This window comes from Gouania willdenowi, chromosome 19 (assembly GCF_900634775.1).
Source record: "Gouania willdenowi chromosome 19, fGouWil2.1, whole genome shotgun sequence".
Taxonomy (NCBI): Eukaryota; Metazoa; Chordata; class Actinopteri; order Blenniiformes; family Gobiesocidae; genus Gouania; species Gouania willdenowi.
In genome coordinates this window covers 11,329,560-11,351,892 of record NC_041062.1, presented here as the reverse complement: position 1 = coordinate 11,351,892, position 22,333 = coordinate 11,329,560, and the positions used below count along the sequence as shown (strand labels likewise).

The 22,333-nt window shown below is 37.9% G+C and overlaps 3 protein-coding genes across 3 annotated transcripts; 2 read left to right on the top strand and 1 right to left on the bottom strand.

Annotated features, from left to right (window-relative positions):
- Nucleotides 1–1,266: 1,266 nt before the first annotated feature.
- faap100 (FA core complex associated protein 100) lies at nt 1,267–8,699 on the bottom strand. Its single transcript, XM_028476886.1, is given in 10 exon segments — nt 1,267–2,312; nt 2,378–2,461; nt 3,103–3,225; nt 3,314–4,214; nt 4,826–4,982; nt 5,737–6,277; nt 6,279–6,618; nt 7,841–7,959; nt 8,046–8,232; nt 8,692–8,699. Coding segments are annotated over 10 exon segments (2,574 nt in total). The 3' UTR covers nt 1,267–2,198.
- On the top strand, nt 8,635–11,495 carry birc5a (baculoviral IAP repeat containing 5a). The gene is made up of 4 exons (XM_028476731.1): nt 8,635–8,890; nt 9,962–10,071; nt 11,023–11,140; nt 11,254–11,495. Exons 1-4 carry the CDS (start codon nt 8,783–8,785, stop codon nt 11,344–11,346), a joined length of 429 nt encoding a protein of 142 aa, XP_028332532.1. The 5' UTR covers nt 8,635–8,782; the 3' UTR covers nt 11,347–11,495.
- Nucleotides 11,496–13,089: 1,594 nt separating this feature from the next.
- tmem235b (transmembrane protein 235b) lies at nt 13,090–19,521 on the top strand. Its single transcript, XM_028477027.1, has 4 exons — nt 13,090–13,267; nt 13,399–13,479; nt 14,147–14,284; nt 19,221–19,521. Exons 1-4 carry the CDS (start codon nt 13,090–13,092, stop codon nt 19,442–19,444), a joined length of 621 nt encoding a protein of 206 aa, XP_028332828.1. The 3' UTR covers nt 19,445–19,521.
- The last annotated feature ends 2,812 nt before the right edge of the window (nt 19,522–22,333 follow it).

Below are 22,333 nucleotides of genomic sequence, written 5' to 3'. Positions count from 1 at the left end.
TCACCCATTTAGATTTAACATTTAGATTCAACATTTAACTTTAGGTTTAACATTTAGATTCAACATTTAACTTTAGGTTTAACATTTAGATTCAACATTTAACTTTAGGTTTAACATTTAGATTCAACATTTAACTTTAGGTTTAACATTTAGATTCAACCTTTAACTTTAGGTTTAACATTTAGATTCTACATTGACATTCTGTTTTTAACAGTGAATCGGCATCCCATAAAAGATAATATACTAACAGAACATAATTTCCACTTCTTGTCTTGCATACCCTGAATAAATAACTTTCACTCATTTTCAATGTTATAACATTATGACATTCCCTTGTTTTGGAAAAAAATGATAACCACTAACTTATTAGTTAAATATTTAGTTTCACCCTTGACATTTAGATTTTACATTCAGATTTAATATTTAACATTTACATTTAAGATTTAGATTTTACATTTAGCATTCAGATTTAACATTTAGATTCTATGTTGACATTCTGTTTTTAGGAGAACATTTTTTTTTAAACGTAGTTTGTTGCTAAATATTGCATGCGCAACTTTACAATCGGCATCCCATAAAAGATAAAATACAAATACAGAACATGAGTTCCACTCCTTGTCTTGCACACCCTGAATAAATAACTTTCACTCATTTCCAATGTTATTATAACATTATATGACATTAGTTTGATTTGAAAAACAATTATAACCACTAACACGAATGAAAGTTTCCATTGAAACAGTGAATTTGAATATTAGCTAAATATTCAGTTTCACCCGTTCCATTTATATTTTACATTTAGCATTTGGATTTAACATTTAACTTTTAGATTAAACATTTAGATTCTACATTGACATTCTGTTTTTAGGAGAAAACCTTTTTTTTTAAACGTGGTTTGTTGCTAAATGCTATTTATTTTTGCATGCGCAACTTTACAATCAGCAACCCATAAAAGACAAAATACAAATACAGAACTTTCACTCATTTTCAATGTTATAACATTATGTAAAAAAAATTATAACCACTAACACTAATGAAAGTTTCCATTGAAGTCATTAATATGAAGATCTTGAAACCGTAGAGTGAATTTTTGATAGCAAATACAAACAGAAACACACTAACAAAGGTGTTCCGGTAAATGTTGAATTTATTTTGAGTTTAGTTTTTATTTATGAATTTTCAGATTCAATCATCAGCTGGTTTGACAATAAAGTACACCCAACACTATTCAGTGTCCTTTCCTTGACATCAGTTGTCCTTGTTGAGTTATGTGTTTAGTAGATAACCAGGAAGCAGAAGAAACACCTGTGCATCACTACGTGTCAGGACCTGCTGCAGCTTTGGACCTGAGGAAAGCAGCGGCTAACGGAGGATGGACATACTGTGATGTCAGCAGGTGAGAATGTTTGTGAGAACAGCAGCTGTGATAAAAAGCAGGAAGTGTCATCTGTTCTTTATCAGTCACAGGTGATGCTTCTCTGCTCAAATAAACAGTGGGTTTTCCCATTTTTGGGGGGGTCAAATTTTCTTTAAATAAATCTAGCGTTTGGTCATTTTCTTTTATTTGAAAATTGTTGACCTGTGTTTCTCCCACAGTAATAGAAATGTATATGTTCCTTTAAGTGAAAGCTTCTCTTGAATGTGTATGCAACTACTGTAACAATGGTAAAACGTGTTGAATGTGATTGCAAACAAATGCAGAAGGACTTAAATAGTGATAAAAATACTTTTAATTTAAATTCTCTATGATAATTTAAGGATATTTTAAAAGAGCCAATCAGAAGTCATCTGTGTGTGGAAGTTAAATCAATATTTTAACTCACTTTTGTAAATTTGGCGACTCAAAAGACTTCTGATGTCTAAAGGATGTTTCTCTCAAACTTAACAATAGTTCTTTCTGTCTCGAACCTCAGCTCATTAGAATGTGTCCAGTGTGACACGTACATGACTGTCACATCAGACCTGTGAACATCACCCAGTGATGCTATTACTGGATTGTTACGTTGATGCTCAGTCACACCTGGTTTTTCATCCTTCTTAGTTCCTAGCATTGATTTTTACCGTTACATTTTTAAAGAAATGACATGGCTGACACATAAAATCCAGTAAAAATGTGTTAACCTAATAAGTAATGGTGTTTTTTTGCTGTTCTACACTTGTGAAACAGACAGTATTTTACCACAGGGTGATGCTGTGTGTTAAACTATGAGGAGAGGATTCTCTCTGAGTTCCCTGTAAACTTTGAGGAGACGTAGGTTTGTTCCCGTGGACGTGACGTTACTGAGAGCATCTGAGATTTGACCTTGTTGTGCCTGTCGAGACAAATATCAAGGATTAGTAGTACTTGTAAAGTGAACTGATCACATGCAAACCTCACCTCAGCCCGTCGCAGCGCCTGCCTTAAACCTAAAGTTTGAGAAGTGAAGGAGGGGGTTTTCTCTGGAGTTTTTAGCAGCAGCGTCTGCATCAAGAAAAAACAACTATTTCAGTGCATTTCCGTTCACTTGAGCCTGATTCTTTATCATCTTGGACTCTAAACTTTGAAATTGTGTAAAAGTTCCCCCGAGGACGGGTTTCCAGTCTATCTTATGACTAACTTACAAAGATCAAACACAGCACTGCTTACCTCACCTTCATTAAACAGTTTTCCAGTATTGTATCTTCCAAATTCATGTGCATATAATTCAGCTGCAGCCAATAGGAATTAAATAATCTATCAAAGTAAGCCTTTAAATACTATTATTAAAATACTTAGAATTGTACTTAAGTTTTAAAAAACATGTTAAGTTCTCATTTAGCCAGACAACCTTCATATTTAAAAAATAAAATAAAATAATGTTTTTAGGAAGTTTACTTTGATCTCCTGACATGGTTTATACAGGTTGGCCATACCCAGTAACAACTTGTAATAACACATCAATGTGATCAGCAGACACCTCTGAGGAAGACTGCAGTTCAGCAGTCAGGAAATCAAAGTGAACGTCCTGAAAAAACATATTATTCAAAAAGAAGACCAAATGAACTTAATGGAATTGTTACGCTAAAAAACTGTTATTAAATATGATTTCATTCATTGATTAAAACAAATACAAACGTGTGTACCTGTATTCTGCTCAGCACGGCCTGGTGGATTCCACACACAGCTGCAATAGACGAGCTCTCCACTTGGACTTCTGTTACATTCAGAAGTTCTGTTGTCTCCACGCTGTCCCCCCCGACCTTTACCTGCACACATGCGAACCAAAGCTAGCTCATCAGTTGAATAAGCATACAGTAGAGATTATAGTGAATTCATTATGTGGATAGTTTTCACCTCTTTAGCCGTGAGTTTGATTGTAGCTCCATTTGGAGCTCGAGCATGGACCAAAGCACTTTTACAGCTCGTTTTGTCGTCTTTAAGTCCTGCCGTAACGCCGCCTGAATTTCCACACAACAGCCAATCAATCAGGCAAACGCAGACTGATTTTTCACCTGTGGAATCCAAGTCGGAGCTTGTGAACACCACCGTGTCCTTCAGTAACTCTGACCACAGCCGTACTCTGGCTGAATAGGTTTCCTGCTTCTCTCCTTGCTCCACAGCGGCGCTGAACCTTTGCCGACGGGAGTTTATGAAGCCCTGAACTGACCCTGTGGAGCTGATGGATGGAGATGAGCCCGTTTTTTGTGAGGCATTGATCACCTGCAGGGTGTGCAGCCAGTCCACTGTCAGGGTGTTCAGGTGCAAACTGGTGCAGCTCCCCTGCAGGCGTGAAAAGCTCACGGCGTCCTCATCGCTGAGCAGGCCCGAGGCTGAGAAGATGAGTGAACAGCTCACAGTCATGGGGAAGGACGCGTCCTCTGCAGATGATAATGGAAGCGACACGTCCAGTGTTTCGCCTGATGACAGACGAGAGAATGGGAAAGTGAAGTGTGTGGCAGGGCTTTTGCCTCCAGCAGTGGGAGAATGAGACAGAGGAGACACGGTAACACTCAGAGTCCAGCCTCGCTCTAGGATGTAAGGACTTGAATTCACTAAGACACATGAGAGATTCAAGGAGTCTGTTTGAAGAAGGCGAGTCCAGTGAGTCCTGGCGTGGCATCGGATTGGCTTCTCCTTCATGATAAAGTGTTTTTCATTTTCATCTTCCATCAGCAGAAAACAGATGTTAAGCACTTGGTTAAGATGCTTCAGAGTTTGGTTTTTAGCCTGAATGAGAGTTTTCAGTGCTGATGCTCTGCAAGAACACAAAAGAAAGTCAAAAATGATATGTTGGCTTTACTTTTAAGCTGCTATGTAGGGGTGTGTATTGCCTGGCATCTAGCGATACGATTCATATCCCGATACGTAGGTCACGATACGATACATTTATTTTTTTTTTTAAATATATGACTTAAGAAACAACTAATCTGTAAATGTGTACACCTTCATGAGAACATTATGTATGAAATATATTTTACTGGTATATTTTACCCTCAAAACATTGGCTCTAACGTGCCATGTGCCAACAACTTCAATTAAAAAAATAACACAATCTGCCTGTGGCTTTTAAACCAACTTTGACTTTAGTGCAACTTAACTGAGGTACAGTATATGCCTAGAACAACACATAAATGCAGAAAATTAGTACTTTATGTTTAGATTTTATTGAAACAACACAAGCTGGTCAACATGTCCAGGTTTCAGCACTTCTTTGTGCAGTTACAATGTCTCCTGCAGTGGAAAAGACTTTTTAGGTTGAATAAAGGTTAGTTAAATAAAAATCGATCCGAGAATCACACGATGTAATGTCGCGATATAATGCCAAATCAAATTTATTCAACACCCCTACTGCTACGTTTCACATACCTTTCACAAACATCTCCAATAGCAGAGAGGAAGTCTCTGACACTTCGGCCTCCTTGATTGGACGGCGGCTTAGACACATCTGCGTCCTCTCCACGCACAGCCAGGCTAATAGTCTGCAGCTGCCCCCTGACGGACAGTCCCAACAGCTGAACTTTACCTGACACGAGAGACAATTTGAAATGTGGATTTAAATCTATAGTCAACGCAAATGGCCGCCTCGGTGTGTTGATGTGTGTTCTTTCTGCTCTAACTACCAAGTTAAATTCCTTGTACTGTTTTAAACTGTACCTGGCGAAGAAAATCCTTTTTGATTCTGAAATCTATTTCTTTTTTAAGAGAGCGAAAACACCTGCAGTGTGTTATAAGATACACAGAGTAGGAAGGAGGCTTTGTAAGTTTGTATGTTTATATCCATAGTGTTGCTACTAAAATGGTCAATAAAAGGTGGAAAACTATCCAGGAAACATTTGTGAATGTGAAATTAGAAAGTTAAAGCTGCTGAAGCCGATATATATACAGGTATATATAAATATATATACAGGTATATACAGATATACATTTAAAGTGTAGGCCTCAGATTAATAAATCTAACATTTGCCTGAGAAAAATGTGGGAAAATGAGTTTAGTTCTCCACTGTAAACACTCTCTTATTGACATTTTCTGGAAAGTTTTGTGATTGCATGTGGATGTGGAGTCCCGTTTATACTTCATCTTATGGTGATTCTTGTGTTTTTTTTCTTGATTTTCTGCATGTTTTTTTACCCTAAATAAGCTACTTAATAATAAATGATCTGCATTCATATACATGCAGTATGTAGACAGTTATGTGCACAGGTACTTTCAGGTGTGATTGTTCCTATTATTATAGTACAGTTGTATTTGGGATGGTGTTTGGCTGTGTATGCTTCACCTTCAGCATGGCCTGAAGCCAAAGCGATGACTCTGCAGACATTTAAACTAACAGGGCTTTGAATGGCATCAGAAACCTCACAGAAAGCCTCTTTGTCCCTTTCTTTGCCTGCTCCCAGAGACAAACCCTTGGACAAATTCATGTCCAGCAGGTCTGAACCGATGCTGTAGTAAAGACGGTTTTTATCCACACAGCAGCAAAGCACCGGCCCTGATACACATAACTCAGTGACACCGAGCCGGACTCCTCCTCCTTCTTCTGGACAGGCCTTGTCAGTCTTTATCAGAACCACTTTGCCTCGTTCGCCTACTGCAACCAAACAGTTAGCGTATCCAACACCGGATTCTCCCAAAACACACGCGCCCACAAACGCCACTCTCTGCTCCAGGCTGTGTAGAACTTGAATTTGTAATGGTGGTGGTTTCAGAGGGAGGAAACAGAGGCGTCCATCAGACAGGCCACAAAGGATAACAGGTGATTTAGCAAAGAGCGGCATCCACCCAAACAAAAGTTTAAAAAGAATGGGCTCTAGACAACAGTGGCCTTGAATCCCTCCCAGACAGATGCTGTGAGGAAGACGTTGGTGCTGCTGCATCACCACAATGGATGCAAATGAGCACAGAGCTGCTCCTCAGTCCTGAATCTGAGATCCCATCAACAGCAGCTGAGACCGTTGGTAGAGTGACAGAGCAGAACCTCTGTGTCTGTTTAGATGTTTGATACAAAGTCAGCTGCCACTGGGAGTTTCTCTGGCAAAGGGTCATAAGCAGAGTATCAATGACGAGGAGTGAAGACCCTCCGTCTGCTCCAGCAATGAGACACTCTGAAGGAACTGTGAGCTCAGAGGGAGAGGAAGATGTTTCAGCTGTGGAGCTCTGAGCCCTGCAGAGGTTAAAGGTCAGAATGAGTGACACATTTTAAGCATCACAAGAAGAAATAAAACATTATCTCACGGGAAAAGGAAAACTATATTTTCATAATAGGGCTGGGAGATATAAACCAAAACTCACATCTCTGTATTTTTTCTCAAAACCGCGGTATATGATATAAATCTCTAATATTAATGTAAATAAAGTCTTACTAGAAAGACAATTCTGGGTACATTTGCACAGGCACATTTATTAACAAACAGCTGCACAATATGTGTTGCTTTTGTCTTTTTCTCCTCTAAGGGACAGCACGTGTGAGTGAGTTCTGTGGTGAAACTTGTATAGGACAGTGGTTCTCAAACTTTTTTGGCTCGAGTACGAAGTACCCCCCTTTCTCTTATTTCTGAATCTGAGTCCCCTTTCGTCCAACTACAACATTTCACTCAGAATCTATGAAAAAAACAACTATAGAGCATAAGGAGGGAATGAATGAGTGATGACACAAATGTACAAGAATCTCATTTTGTAAATAAGTTCAATGAAAGTATATTTAGTGCCTCCGGAATAGATTTGTAGTTTTTTTTTTAATCATTTATTTATCTCCCTCCTTCGTGTTCTACTAAAGATCATTTCTAACATAATTTTGTGTATTTTTGTTTGTTCTTTTTGTTATTCAGTATATTTCTCTCTTATTTTGTGCTTTTGTTATTTTTGTGTGTTTTTGGTGTCATTTTGTGTCTTTTAGTCATTTTTCGTCTGTTCTTTTTGTTATTCCGTATATATTTGGCGTGTTTTTGTTGTCTTTTTTTGAGTTGCTGGTAATATTTAGTATGATTATCATTTTTAACTAAAAACAAACACAAAAAAAAAAAAAACACACACACATTTTAAAGCTCTCATTTGCTCATTTAAGTGCCCCCTGTAGTGCCATCGCATACCTCCAGTTGAGAACCACTGGTTTAGGTGAAGGTCTGGATTAAGAAGCACTCAGAAACCAACTGTGCTTTTCACGCTTTTCCTGAGAAGTAGCAAAATCAGCCACTCCTAAAAAAGAGTATTTTGATACAAAATAAGCTGTAAAAAAAAATAATAAAAAAAAATTAATAAATGAAACGTGATATAGTAATCTTCTAGATCTCCCAAATAGATAACTCGATATATCTTGAATCTCAATATATCTCCCAGCCCTAATTCATGAGTTTTATAATTATAGCAACATCCTGCAAAGTTCCCACCTGTGCAGCAGAAATTGTTTGGTGATGCCATAAACTCCACTGCCACATGAAACATAGATCATCTGCTGACTTTGGCTTTCAACCACATCACTCGCAACCTCAGGTAAGTGCAGCACAGCCTGTGGGGATACAATAGTAAAACATCTGCACTCAGATTTACCCTTTAAAAACACTGGTTTATCCACAGCACGACTCTACTACTAACCCTTAGTTTCTTCTCTTCAGTGTTGAAGACGTAGACCTCACAGCTGCCATTACATATTAGCACATCCAACCCAGAGACAAATAGAACCTTCAGTGCACCTGGTGGTCCAGCAAAACCAAACTGTGCCCAGTCTCTACAGCACACCGCCCTTCCATTATCAACAAACAACGTATTTATACTTCTTCTTCTTGTTTAGTTTAGTTTTTTTGGACTGTTGACGGTAAAGCACTGAGCCTAAAAAACACTCGAATAAACCACAACCGGATGTTTACAAACGCAGTAAACGCCCCCGAATATTTCGCGCGTCAAGGTTTTGACCAATAGGCTTTATGAACTACATTACCCATGATTCCCCGTAACGAAAGTTGGAGGGTTGAAGCAAACAAACACAAACACACACCAATTCCTTCTTCGCTTACTTAATAGTATATGAATAGAACCTAATATCACAAATAAGTCGTTTTATAGTTTAATAATATATTACAATAATAAATTACATTTGAATCCCACACAGGTGAGGTTAACAGATGATAAAACGCTGTACCTACAGCGTTTTATCACCAGGGGGCACGCTAATAAATGTAGCACTCCTCTTTTAATACTCACGAAGAAGAAGTTGGCCAATGAGAAGAAGCGCAAAACAAACGTAGACATTTTTTAAAAAATTCTCTGATCCCAGAGGATTTATCAGACCGCAGCAGAAACACAAAATAACCTACAGTTTGGTGCCTGACGTAATGGATCCGTTCAACCAGGAGGAACTTAAAATGTACTTTACGGAAAACAGGCTAAAATCTTTCGAGGGTTGGCCGTTTGACGAAGACTGTGTGTGCACACCGGAAAGTGTGAGTGACTGCTAACAAGCTAGCAACAAGCGGTTAGAATGTCCAGAAATAATTGTCCTTTATTTGTGTTTTACTACCGAAATATTTTTAGATATATATTTTTTAAAAACATCCAAAATGTATTCAATGACCTCAAAATCGAAGTGTAGTTATTTGTTGTTCAGAATCAGAAAATTACAGTTTAGAAACAAGACACGGAATTTATTTTGGTGGTTGGTGCGAAAAACAAACAATTAACACTATAATAATATTAATGCCTTGTTATAATCATTATTAACAACACACCGCAAAATCATTACTCTGATTTTTTATTTTAATAGTAATAGTATTTATTATTTACGGTATGCGCTATTAAAAGGGATTCTTATTGGCCGAGGCTATTGATACGGAAATGTATGAATAGACTACCAGTTTACTCATACGCAGCGCCCTCATTCGCCAGTTCAGGTGACGTGATAGGTGCACCACGTGACTTAAAGTTCCGTCAGTTTTATTTTAGCTCATATTTATTTTTATCCACCCCGCCACCCCTTTTATTTTAGCCCTAACCCAGGAAATACGCTAAAATGTTTATTTTTTCGTATATGAATTTTTAAGCCTATAACCCTACGTTTCCGTATCAATAGCCACGGCCAAAAGTATATATGACAAAAGTGGGATTCGAACCCGCAGCAGCAGAGGAAGAATCCTTGAGTCAGGCGTTCATGTATAAAAGGTCCGGAAAGCGTACCCATAGTCCAGGGGGGCTATGGGTACGTTTTCGTATCAACAGACACTTCCAATCTTATATTATTCAGAGCTGGAATGTAGAACGTTATTTGCTCCTAAATCTTACAGAATGGAGGCTTTCTGAAGGTTTTCCTCTTATTCTTCTCAAACTGTGAACAACCATTGAAAAAAGCATGATCACAATTTTACAAGGAGGGGGGATAAAAAAGGTCAATAACAAATCTCGATGTAAGGTATCAATAAAATACTCTGTGTTAGATCCATGTTACAATGTGCTACTAAATGGCAGCTACATGTACATTTTTCACATTAGACACCTGTATGTTGTTTTTTCCTTCCCAGATGGCAAAGGCAGGTTTCATCCACACCCCATCAGAAAACAGTCCAGACACAGCCATGTGCTTCTTCTGCCTGAAAGAGCTGGAGGGCTGGGAGCCTGAGGACGACCCAGAGTAAGAGACTAACTTTTTTTTTTTTTTTTTTTTTTTTGCTACGTTTAGGATTGTTTTAGTCTTGGTTAAAAAGGCTGACCTCACCGAGCCCAACTGAAAGTGTTATTGAATAGCCATCATCTAGACCAAATTGTTTACATTGTAAATAGTCAAGAATTGGCTTTTTTTCATCATGTTAAGTTGTACAATTAACTAAGAGAACTTTGCATTTATCCAAACTATAGATGTTGGTTTATCAGTTAATTTTAAAAGCTCAGTTGGACTTGACAGAAGTTTTATTATTATTATTATTATTATTATTATTATTTCAGAAGGAATGTAACTAACTTTTGACTACTGCCTTCTTGCACATCAGTTAAAATGATAAGTTGTTGGTTTTGAGTTCCGGCCACCTTTACTGCTACTTTTAAAGTAGCATTTAGCTAGCACTAATCCATGTTTATAATGTTTTTGATTGATTAACTTTAGTTTAGTTAGTATTTTTGTTTATCTTGGTTCATAATCTTGGCAAATAACTGTAATAACTGTTAGATGTGTGCCCTCATCTATCAGCCTTAAGAATTAATGCTGAGCTTTTTTATGCCAAACTAAGCCAAACCTTTTTTTTTTTTTTTTTAAATCATATCAAATATTGTATACTGCATGTTGCAGTTTTTTGGAAAGATATGTTTTAGATCTTTTTATCTTCTATTTATCTTATATGAAATGTGTTGTGTATGTATATGTATGTAGTCTTTACAGCATTTTACGCTCTGTTTATAGCACTTACTCTGTCATAAAATAAGTTCCTAATAGAAAAATAAAGTTATTCGAATGTAATGATTTTTTGTTGACTGATAAGAGGTGTTGTCATCATCATTGTGTTTTTAATGTAGATGTTCTCTATGAATTATCTTGAAAAAACAATCATTGCGTTCCCTTATGATATGATGTACTTACTACTGTTTTCAGGAAGGAGCATAAATCTCATTCCCCGTCCTGCAACTTCATCGCTCTAAAGAAGAAAGTAGAGGAGCTGACTGTGGAAGAGATCTTCAAGCTTCAGAAAGATCGGCACAAGTTCCTAATAGTACGATTTTTACCATTTTACCCAGATAACTAATGTGTAAACACAATGTTGTCTGTGTGTGGAAAGACAAAGGCTCTAAACCTGATTTGCATTTCATTTCCTTTTATCTACAGAAGAAATCCTGTAATGAGGCCATCGTTAAGTTTGAAGAGACTGCCAAACAGACCAGAACGGATATCATCAAAACTGCAGAGGGAGAGGAGTGACACACTAATAGATTATCGATGAATGAGTGGGTGCTGTGTGAGGGATTAATAGTAGTTCTCTTTATTTGTCTTTGTGAGTCTTTCTTGATTCTAAATTGTTGTTCAACACTTTCTGTTTTCATTCAATAAACATTTATATTATTATTGTTGATACTACTATTATTATAGTCTTGCATGATACATCAAATAATCTGATGGGAATTTTGGGACAGCATTGACATTGGCAGTGGCTATCCGTACAGTTGCTGTATCAATATACCAACATTCTATCCGTACACAGCGCCCCTATTTGGCCACTTTAGGTCACGTGACTAAGTCTAACCCTAACCCTAAAAATTGTTACGATATTGGGTTATAACCTAACCCTAAACCTAAGACGCTACATGCTTGTACTTTGGTAACCGTGCCAATAAAACTGGGGGTTGTCCGTACGGCAACCGTACAAATAGACTCTTTCAAAAACATTTGACAGATACAGTCGATGTTTGAGTGCTTTTAGTGCAAGCTGTCATTCAACATTTTACTTTGGTTTGGTCATTTTGAACATTTTCTGTATACAGACTATTACAAAAGGTCATAATATAACACAGTACAGTGGGAACCACATGTCATCTTTCAAAAATAGCTGTTGAAAACAATCTTTTTTTGAACATAAATCTTAATATTTTCCTGTGTAGCATGCATTTCACAGCATGCCTGTCAAAAGACTGAGTCCACCATGAGAAACATTATGTATTTATTTAATTTTGACCAGCTGTCCACGACCCACCAGTTGAGAAACACTGCTATACAATAATATGTGTGGACCACATCATGGTGAGTAGTTTTATTTAATCTATAGGGGTTTACATCAACAATTTGCAAAAAATATTGCACTGTCAATAAAAATTGGTCCAAATCATACATCATTATGTCATGTATAATGGGAGACCACTGAGAATTCTAGGTGTCAGTGGGGGACAGTCGCTCTAGTGGTATCTGTCATTGTGTCCTTGGGCAGGGCACTTCACCCACTTTGCCTAGTATGAATGTAAAGTGTGAGTGAGTGTTGGTGGTGGTCGGAGGGGCCGATGGTGCACTATGGCAGCCTTGCATCCGTCAGTCTGCCCCAGGGCAGCTGTGGCTACAATAGTAGCTTACCCTCACTAAGTGTGGAGTGAAAGAATAATGCCTTAATTGTGTAAAGCGCTTTGAGTGTCTATGATAAAGCGCTATACAAAATCCAATGCATTATTATTATCTATGAATATAATCCGGTCTTTTACAATCCATCAGAAATCTGAATAAGATTAAAATAAGAGTTGATCCTTTTTCTGGAGAACTAATGCCACCAATATATTGTCTTTAAATCTCCTTAAATCTATCCTTTAATTTGTATGACTAATGGTTAAATTGTGTCTTGATAATGTATGAATGATCTGTGTCATCAAACCCCTCCTCCCCCCTTCCCCAATTCCCCCCTCCCATGAATCAAAGTCGCTTCCAAACAGAGGCAGCTGCTGACACTGTCACCTCTGAGGGGAAATCATCTCCATCACTGCACTACAGAACAGCAACAGTGGAGATTTTTTTATTTTATTTATTTATTTTTTACTAAGATCTGCTCATATCAACAGGGGAGCTGTTTGGTTTGAGCTTTATGGATTTTACGCGCTGCGCTCTCAACACGTGGACACGTGCGTTGCGCGCTATAGTCATCATTTAGGCTCCAGGAGGTTTGTTGAAGACCACCTCCTGCTCAGGATGAAGGTCTCCTATGGATCTGTGGTCATCACCGCTGGAATCGCGGGTGTCCTGAGTTTCGCCCTGTTGACCACCGCCCTGGGAACAAACTACTGGTACATTATTCAAACCAAACGCATGAACGTGAGCGACTTTGAGGACATGAGCTCACACTCAGGTCTGTGGAGCACCGCTGAAGGTAAGCTTCAAATTAAAAATCCAACTCTTATTGCACTTCCAGCTGTTCCAATGAGCCTCCTGCTCATGAGTCGATGTGAAAACGTGCTCATGATAATTTCAAATTATTTACTGCTTATTTATTACATCCAGGTGAGAAGATGTATACAGTCACCAGTGATTCCTTCACAGCAGACTACTCCAAATACTCAGAGCCTGAGCAGCGCATGTTGAGTGAGTCCATCCTTTTAAACACATGCAACACAATAATAATAATAATAATTATTATTATTATTCTTATTAATATTATTATTATTAATAATAATAATCAGAATCAGAATCAACTTTATTTCCAAGTAATGTATGTTATACACATGAGGAATTTGACTTGGTGAACAGTGCTCTCCCTAATAGTGTAAACATTAAATAACAATCAACTAGAAAAAAATAATAATAAATATAAACATAAATATAAACAGTAGTTAGACTAGAATGTGCAAAACTAAATAAAACAACAAGATAATAATAATAATAATAATAATAATAATAATAATAATCAGAATCAACTTTATGTGCTCTCTCTAATAGTGTAAACATTAAATAATAACGATCAACTAGAAAAAAATAATAATAAATATAAACATAAATATAAACAGTAGTTAGACTAGAATGTGCAAAACTAAATAAAACAACAAGATAATAATAATAATAATAATAATAATAATAATAGTATAAAAATAAAATATAATAATAAGATAGTAGTGCAGTAGAGCATTTAAATTAAATAGTATGTACATGAACATTCTCAGTGACAGATTTATCCAGGGTTGTTGTGTTTAGTTCCAGGGTTATTTCACAGAACCACACACTGGTGCTCCATAACCCACCTGTGTCCATGCAGACATGCACGGTGCCATAGTGGTGATGCTTACTCTCAGCCTGGTTCTCATGCTGTTCGGTGGGATCTTTGGATTGGTCAGCTCCCTGGCTCGGAGCTCAGTCCTCCTGACCTGCACAGCTTCTCACTTCTTCATCTGCAGTAAGTGAGAAAAGGCCTAGAAGAATGGAGACATTGAGATAAGATTCATGAATAGAATTACAGTATTCACCAATGGTACTGTTAGGGTTTTGAGATATGAGTTCCTGAGATTGCATACAGGGAGACCAGAGGTTTTGCTTTGTTGAATCAATCAATCAATCTATTACAGATGAACATAAATGAATCAACAATATCAAGTCAGGCACTCATCTAATACACAGCATGGACCTCAGGGTCTTCTCACTCCTGGACCCCAAATGTAGGTATTCTCAGCATTTTGATTCTATGTTGTTATCTAGTGTTTCTCCTCCCTTGCCTCGCACATGGCTGGGACATGTGTCTTCTTTTGTTATGATAGTCAGACATTAGTGATTGACAGGGTCAAACATGAGCTCATCAAAATAAAGACATACATTATAAAGGTCAAAGGAAAGCATAGATTTCAAAAGTTTATATCTAACAGTATTCTTTGAATTAGAAAAGTTATACATTTAGAAATCAAACTATTAGTTATTGTAGTTAGTTAAACATGGCATTTACTGCTGATATAAAGCAATACAAATGACGTCCAAGATTATTGATTGATTGATTCATTATTATTTATCATGGGGTCTGTTGTGTCAGCTTTATTTGATTTAGTAGGTATATGTACTGTATATGAGTGGTTTAATGTCTATTAAATTTAATATTTGATAGTGTTGTGCTCAAGACCACATTATCCGAGACCAAGACTTGCCCAAGACCAGAATGCACCAAGACCAAGACAAGACCAAGACCGAGACAAACCGAGACCAAGACCCCCCCCCCCCCCCCCACCAAAAAAAAAAAAAAAAAAAAAAAGAAAAGATAATTAAACCATGAAAAGGTTCAGCAGTTAAAAACTCTCAACTACAGTACACACAAAAACAATTGGTGCAACTGAATTCTTGGAAAAAAATAAACTAATATGTATTAAAACTATCGAGAAATATCTGAAAACAAGACTTTTAGGTCATGCAAATGTACAGCGTTATTCTTATTTGTTAACGATTTAGATTTTGTGCATTTTGCTCAAACTGTCTTTTTTAGTATTAATCTGAGTGTCCCAGTTATTTACATCTGATTTGTCTCATCGCTTACGTACTTGCTTGTGTTATTGTTAGATTTAAATGAAGTTGAAATCAGAAGTTTTGAAACAGTTTGTTCCAAAAAAAAAAATAGGCTTTGAGAAAGTTCACCTGAATATGTTTTATTATGGTTAAATAAGAGCTATTGGACATTTAATTATAGTATTGTTAGAAAATAAACCATGAATAAAAATCAGTGAACAGTCATATTTCAGAGGGAAAATGGTGCTCAAAAACCTAAATAAATTACACTAAATCCTTTTAAAACTGTTTCATGGGATAATTTAACATGGTGGTCAACAAATTATTTTTCAAGAATTACAATCATAGGTGTCTAAATGAAGTGTGCAAGTGATCACAGACACAAGGACAAACTTCTGAGTCAGAAAAACATTGGACTGATGATTATTCTTAACATTTATATTAGTTTAAAAAATCTAATTTTAATGTTTCACCCATTGCTTGCACGTGTGTTACTAATTTCACACATTTTAATCCACCAGCTTCATCAAAAGAGTCAACGTTTAAATAAATGTATAGGGATTTAATAGAAAATGTTTTCATTTTTATTGTTGGAAACTTATATTACTGACTTTTTGAATCTGGAGTAGCACCAAAGAAGCTATTTATTAATGTTAAATCTAATATCTATAATATTTTAGAGTATAGAGGCCAATATGTTTTGAAATTAGTGTGATGATTATTAGGTTTTTATTATTGGAAAATGTTCTCCGGTTGGCCTATAAATCTAAGTATCATTAATGCAGCTTTTATTTATTTATCAGCCGCTGGTTGTGTACTCACAGTTCCCACACATGACTCCCAGTCAGTCATTTACACTGGTTTTGGATTTGAATAGCACTGTCAAAGTCAGTGCATATGATTTGGCCCCAACGCAATGAATTTTTAAAACTTCAATCAGATGTGGAAGTTGGTGACATTTAAAACTCATAATCAACAAAAGAAGGCACACAAAAACGTCATTTATTATTCATTTAATGAATTATTGTATTTGTTTGTTTGTTGATTCATTTATTTTCAATGTTACGTTTGAATAATAATAATGTACGGCAGTTTTGGATGAAGATAGTCACAGGACTGGGCTCGATGACATGGGTGCGTTATAAATCAGGTTTAGTGGCAGTAAAGTAAACCATGTGAGTCAATGGAGCAGACTGTTGTGCTTTATGTGCTGAGCTCAAATTGACTTCATGTGGCCAAAAGGTCTGCAGTTTATTATCACCGAGGACTGGCCAGCTGTTTCATTTGGCTCTATTGGTGTACCTGTGTGCACGAGGCCAGGAACTACAAGTACCATCTACAGGACTACAGCTGGAGAAGGAGAAATAATGCTGCAATAAGGACCATTAATATATCTAATAGAGGGACAGGTCATAGACTTAAGTGAAGCAAGACGTGATAACTCCTCACTGCAAACACTGCAGTTCAATAATAAAGGCTGAGGCCTAAACAATAGGTTTTATAGACATGCAGTCCACAAATATCCTCTATTTTATGCAAAATTGTTTTGATTTGTTCGGTTTTTGTGATGCAAGCATAAAGAAATACGATACCACAAAAAAGAAAAGCTTTGCTTTATTCACAAAGAGGCTTCTGTCACTTAATTGAGGGTGTTGAACTGTTCATAGTAATCAAGTTACTTCATTGACTTTTCAGCGCTGTGCCTTATTTTAAGGGAGAACTTGTGATAGATTAACAGGTTTAAACAGGCGTTTATAGCCTCTTGGTTCAGGAGCTCATGTGAAGTGTGAAATCAAATAACGTCTGGAGTCACTCTCGGAACCTGGCGTGACTGTCTGGGTTTTATTTGTCGAGTTTCTGTGCACGGGGAAAACTCTCACACCGTCTAGTGTTTAGTGTCTTTTTTTTCCCCACTATGTATTGTCTTACTGTATGTATACAGTGTATGTGAGAGCAAAACTGTTTTTATTGTTACCTTATCTGTATCTTTAAGCACCGGTAGTCGTTATATCCTTAGAAAAGCAAGAAAACTAGTAATTAAAACCTAAAAGTTCCTTATCATGGCACCTGAGAAATGTATCAGGCCACAAATTAGCATTTGTCCTTAGGGTATATTAGGAAAATAGACATTTCTCCATCTAGGACATGGGTGTCAGACTCATGTGGACTGCAGGTTTTAGGCGGGAAAACGAACGTTTTCAACATTAATGTGCCTAAGTTTGTACTTCCAGTTTAAATTAGGCATAAAGTATGCAAGGCATCAACAATACAGTAATAATAATTTAAGAAAAATTGCAAGATTTTGAAAGTTCTTTCAACAACTGAATTATTTCCTAATTCATGTTTTTTTTCTGTAATTTCCACTTTCTTCTGCGGGCCAAATCAGATGCACCGAAGGGCCGGTTTTGGCCCTTAGACCTTGAGTTTGACACGTGTGATCTAGGATGTGATTTCGAGCACCACCAATGGATATGGGGGCATTTAAACTAGCCTGTGGTGCAATGGAAGAACTTAAGCAGGTGTGAACACACAAGATATTTCTAGTGTTGTTCTCGAAACCCCCCTATTCAAGACCAAGACAGGACCAAAAAAATCCATTTTAAAACCCATGACAAGGTTGAACAGTTAAAGATCATTATCTCTTTCATTTTTCTTTTTATTAAAAAAAAAAAAAAAAAAAAAAAAAAAACGTTTGACAGACAAAAACAAGGTGTCTGCAACTCTTTCAAAGCACAACACCTCAAATCTAGACAAATATGTTTCACTAAATTCAATAAAAAAAATCACTGAGTCCAGAATTATTTTAAATATATGAAAACAAGATGTTTATTTGTAGGTGGATGAGGCCTAAAGTAGGTGTTCGGAGGTATTTCTGAATAGGAATAAGATCAACCGATGTCCTAGTTTTTGCAGGTGTCTGACACATAAGGCACTTGAAAAGATTTCCAAGGAGGCAGAACAGTATGTGAGCTAATGCTAAATGTTCGCAAACAAATGACAACATCTTGAGAACGTCTCAAAAAGTCCAACTTTAGATATTTTTATAAATAATATGTAAAGCCAAGACTGCACAGTGTCAGAGGTTATTGTCTTTTCTCACAGTATATTAAGTTAGTTTGAGTTTCAAATTATTTAGACCAATCAATCCACTGTACTGTTACTTTCAAAATAATAGTGTCGCCATTAGAAGATTGTCCAAAGATAAAGCTTAAATGCTGAACAAAATTGGACAAAATTTCAGAAAAGGAGCCGTTTTGGCACATTTTTAGACATTTGACAGAACACAACGTTTCAGATTTAAAGTATATGTAAAAATTAAAAATGTTTTGTTTTTTTAGTGAATGGTTTTCCTTTTTTTCCCATCAGCCACGTCTTGAGTGCGTCCCGCTGTTCCATCATTTTCTCTTTCCCTGCTTCTGTCCTGCTCATATTTGCTTAAGCGTGTAAAACGTAAACCATCACATGCCGTTTCCTCATTATATTTGTAGTTTGTTGCACCTCTGGGTGTAATTGTAATTCAAGCTTTTATTAATCCCACCCTGCGTTGCTCCACTTGCATCCCTTTGCAATCAGCAGCAAGCTGTCAGAATTAAGAAGGTTTCCAATGGCAACCCTGTGAAACCAATGCCAAATGTGTGTGTGTGTGTGTTCATTTATCCAACATCAGATAATACATGTCTGTGAATTTCCTGCCTCTGACAGTGTGGGGTTTTTATTTCTCACTTTGGAGCTTGGAGAACACCCACGTGTGTGCTTGTGCAGCTGTGACGAGAACACTTTAGTGAGTTTTCAATGAATGGACGTTCTCGATCTCATCACGTGGTCTCCATCCATCCATCATCCTCCAGGTCTTCTGACTCTATGCGGTGCGAGCCTCTACATCATCTACTCACATCAGGCAGAGGAGATGGTTGGGGAGGAGAACCTGGCCCACGTCCACACCTCGTTCGGCTGGTCTCTGGGCCTGGCCTGGCTCTCCTACGGTCTGGAGCTGCTCACTGGTCTACTCCTGCTCACAGCTGCAAAGATGGCGACGCGAAGGAACGGGAACAGCCGTAACAATATGGGCTGACACTCTAATCCCCAGTGGAAGCAAACACAGACTGAATGTGGAGGTAAAGGAATCCAGTACAAATAAAAAAATGTAAGATCACCAACTATAGAAGCATGGACGCTTCAACGGCTCCACCACAAACGTGTGATTCACTTAAAAGATGACGTTTGTTTATCACGTGGATTTTCAATAAATTCATTCATCAGTAATGTGACATTAGTGATTTTGATAGTCATACTGTAAAATGAATTCAACTACGCCCCCTTGTGGTTTAAAACCAAGGGTCAGTGCTACACTGCTCCATCAAAGCAATGAAGACGAGCAAATATCAGGATCATTCCAACTCTAAAGGTTTAGAAAAAATGACTAACTGCATTAATAACGATACAGTAGGTTCAAAAGTATGGGAAACCCCTTAAAAAAACATAAGTGAGTCAGATTTCATAAGATCAGTCGATTATGAACCGAGATTTGAATTTATGAAATTTTACAAATGATGGGTGAGTTTTTTTTTTTTAATTTTGAAACTCATCTAGAATCAGTATATTGATCCAGAACCCGTCCAAAATTTTATCAGATCTTTAATAGCTTAAGTATGTGTGTATTTGGTTGATTATTAATGAACCATTGATCTTATATACTGTATGTTTAACATGCATATGCTAATGAACTGTCTGTCTCGACCCTTGTGGTTCCCTTTTTGTTGTTAATTTTATTTTATTTTATTTTAGAGTTTGAGTTAAATAAAAGAAAATCAAATTTTGTCAAAATCCATTGAGTACTATTTACGTAATCCTCAGATTCAGATTCAGATTCAGAATACTTTATTTGACCCCGAGGGGCAATTCACTTCTTGCTAGATAATATAATGTCTAAAGGATATTACTTTATTGTGGAATTATTTAACATCCGTTTCTTTTTATTATAATTTTTTGTAGCATCCGTTTCAATGTAACATGAACCTGTGCCATGTTTGCATGTTTAAAATATCAGTGTTAAATGTGACATCGTTGTTGTTTACATGTCTGTTTATGTCGATATTATATTCTTAAAGTACATTAGTACAACAACGCTACATACAGTTATTGGTTGCTTGTTGTTGCAGAAGTGAGCATCGCTGTCTCTCACGAAGAAAATTGCGAATTTGAATCCAAGTATCGCTTTTTAGGCTGAGTTCTCCCTGAATCACAAAATCAAGATGATGGTTGCTGAATAAATATCATGTTTTGTTTTTGCAATTAATTTATTTTATTGCATAATTGTGACCAACAATTTACAGGTCGGTCTACGTTCCAACCCTCACCTATGGTCATGAACTTTGGGTCATGACCGAAAGAACAAGATCACGGGTACAAGCGGCCGAAATGAGTTTCCTCCGTAGGGTGGCTGGACTCTCCCTTAGAGATAGGGTGAGAAGCTCAGTCATTCGGGAGGGGCTCAAAGTAGAGTCGCTGCTCCTCCGCATCGAGAAGAGCCAGATGAGGTGGCTCGGGCACCTAATTAGGATGCCCCCTGAACGCCTCCCTAGTGAGGCGTTCAGGGCACGTCCCTCTGGAAGGAGGCCCCGGGGAAGACCCAGGACACGCTGGAGAGACTACGTCTCTCGGCTGGCCTGGGAACGTCTCGGGGTCCCCCCAGAAGAGCTGGAGGAAGTGGCCGGGGAGAGGGAAGTCTGGGCCTCCCTACTGAGGATGCTGCCCCCGCGACCCGGAAACGGCTAAGCGGGAGAAGATGGATGGATGGATGGATGGCATAATTGTGACCAACTCCAGCCCTCCCTAAGGAAGGGTGAGAAGAACTTTATTATAGGGAGGATATAAAAAGAGAGGGCAGTGTTACACTGAGGTGAGGGGGAAGGGAACAGGGAAGAGGGATTCAGGGTAGGAAAATGCAATATCATCCGACCAGCACTAAAAAGGGTTTGGGTTATTTCTACTTCGACTTTGACTCAAGTCAAGTAGCGGCAATTACGTTTTTTCAAACCCTTTCTGATTGGATGGAGAAAAGGTACCGCAACCCCCACTAAAGCAGTTTTGTAGCCCATCCGAAACTCCCAACAGCTGGCCCAACCATGCTCCAAAATTGGGCAGTGTTACATCTAGGTGGGGGGAAGGGAACAGGGAAGAGGGAGTCAGGGTAAGAAATGGAAAGTGTGTGGAAGAGTTGACTGTTATAGTTGTGCACATTGTGCTTATTGTGTTGTGGTGACCAGTGTGGCGCTGAGGTATAATGGTGGTGGCTATGAACAGAAACTGGTATTTGGGATCAACGTGTCTAAGGTTAAGCCCAGCACAAGTTTATCCCCCAGCCCAAGACATGCCAGTGCATCCATGACGAATGTTTGTGCAAAAAAACGCTTCTGCGAACCCACGCACCGCCCCAGGCCTGAAGATGCATCCAGACCAGCAGAAAGAGTGGAGGCCAAGGATCCCCAGGCCACCCCCTCATGATCGAGCAGCCCCCCAGACGCCAACCGAGATCCCAAGCCAAGAAGTAGCCACCGCCCCCCACATACACACCCGAGAAAACCCCAAGGAGCAGAGGACCCAGCGCACCCCGCCACCTACCCCAACCACACCATCTTACCGGTATGTGGCACACACAGCCCCAAGCCGCAGACCCTGGCCCCGCCCAAGCAGGGGCCACCCCGCGCTGCACCCGCAGGCATGCAAGGGCACTGTAAATATCAGATTTACCAGATCAACATTTGAGGGTCTTTTGCTGTGTGACGTACAGCATTATTCTTCTCCTGTTTGTACTACTGTATATAGATTATTTAATCAAATATCACGGCAAAATTGGATCTATTTAGTTTTAAGTCAATTTCCTTCTTCACGCACAATTAAGCAGAGATATGTAACATCACTAAAGTTGTAAAAAAATCACACAAAAATAATGAAAATGTGA

Bases quoted from the DNA above. Each gene is read 5' to 3' on its own strand.
- birc5a (XM_028476731.1), top strand. From the start codon at position 8,783: ATGGATCCGTTCAACCAGGAGGAACTTAAAATGTACTTTACGGAAAAC. The intron at 8,891-9,961 runs GTGAGTGACTGC...TTTCCTTCCCAG, and splicing joins GTGTGTGCACACCGGAAAGT to ATGGCAAAGGCAGGTTTCAT. The intron at 11,141-11,253 runs GTACGATTTTTA...TTTTATCTACAG, and splicing joins ATCGGCACAAGTTCCTAATA to AAGAAATCCTGTAATGAGGC.
- tmem235b (XM_028477027.1), top strand. From the start codon at position 13,090: ATGAAGGTCTCCTATGGATCTGTGGTCATCACCGCTGGAATCGCGGGT. The intron at 13,268-13,398 runs GTAAGCTTCAAA...TATTACATCCAG, and splicing joins TCTGTGGAGCACCGCTGAAG to GTGAGAAGATGTATACAGTC. The intron at 14,285-19,220 runs GTAAGTGAGAAA...ATCATCCTCCAG, and splicing joins TTCTCACTTCTTCATCTGCA to GTCTTCTGACTCTATGCGGT.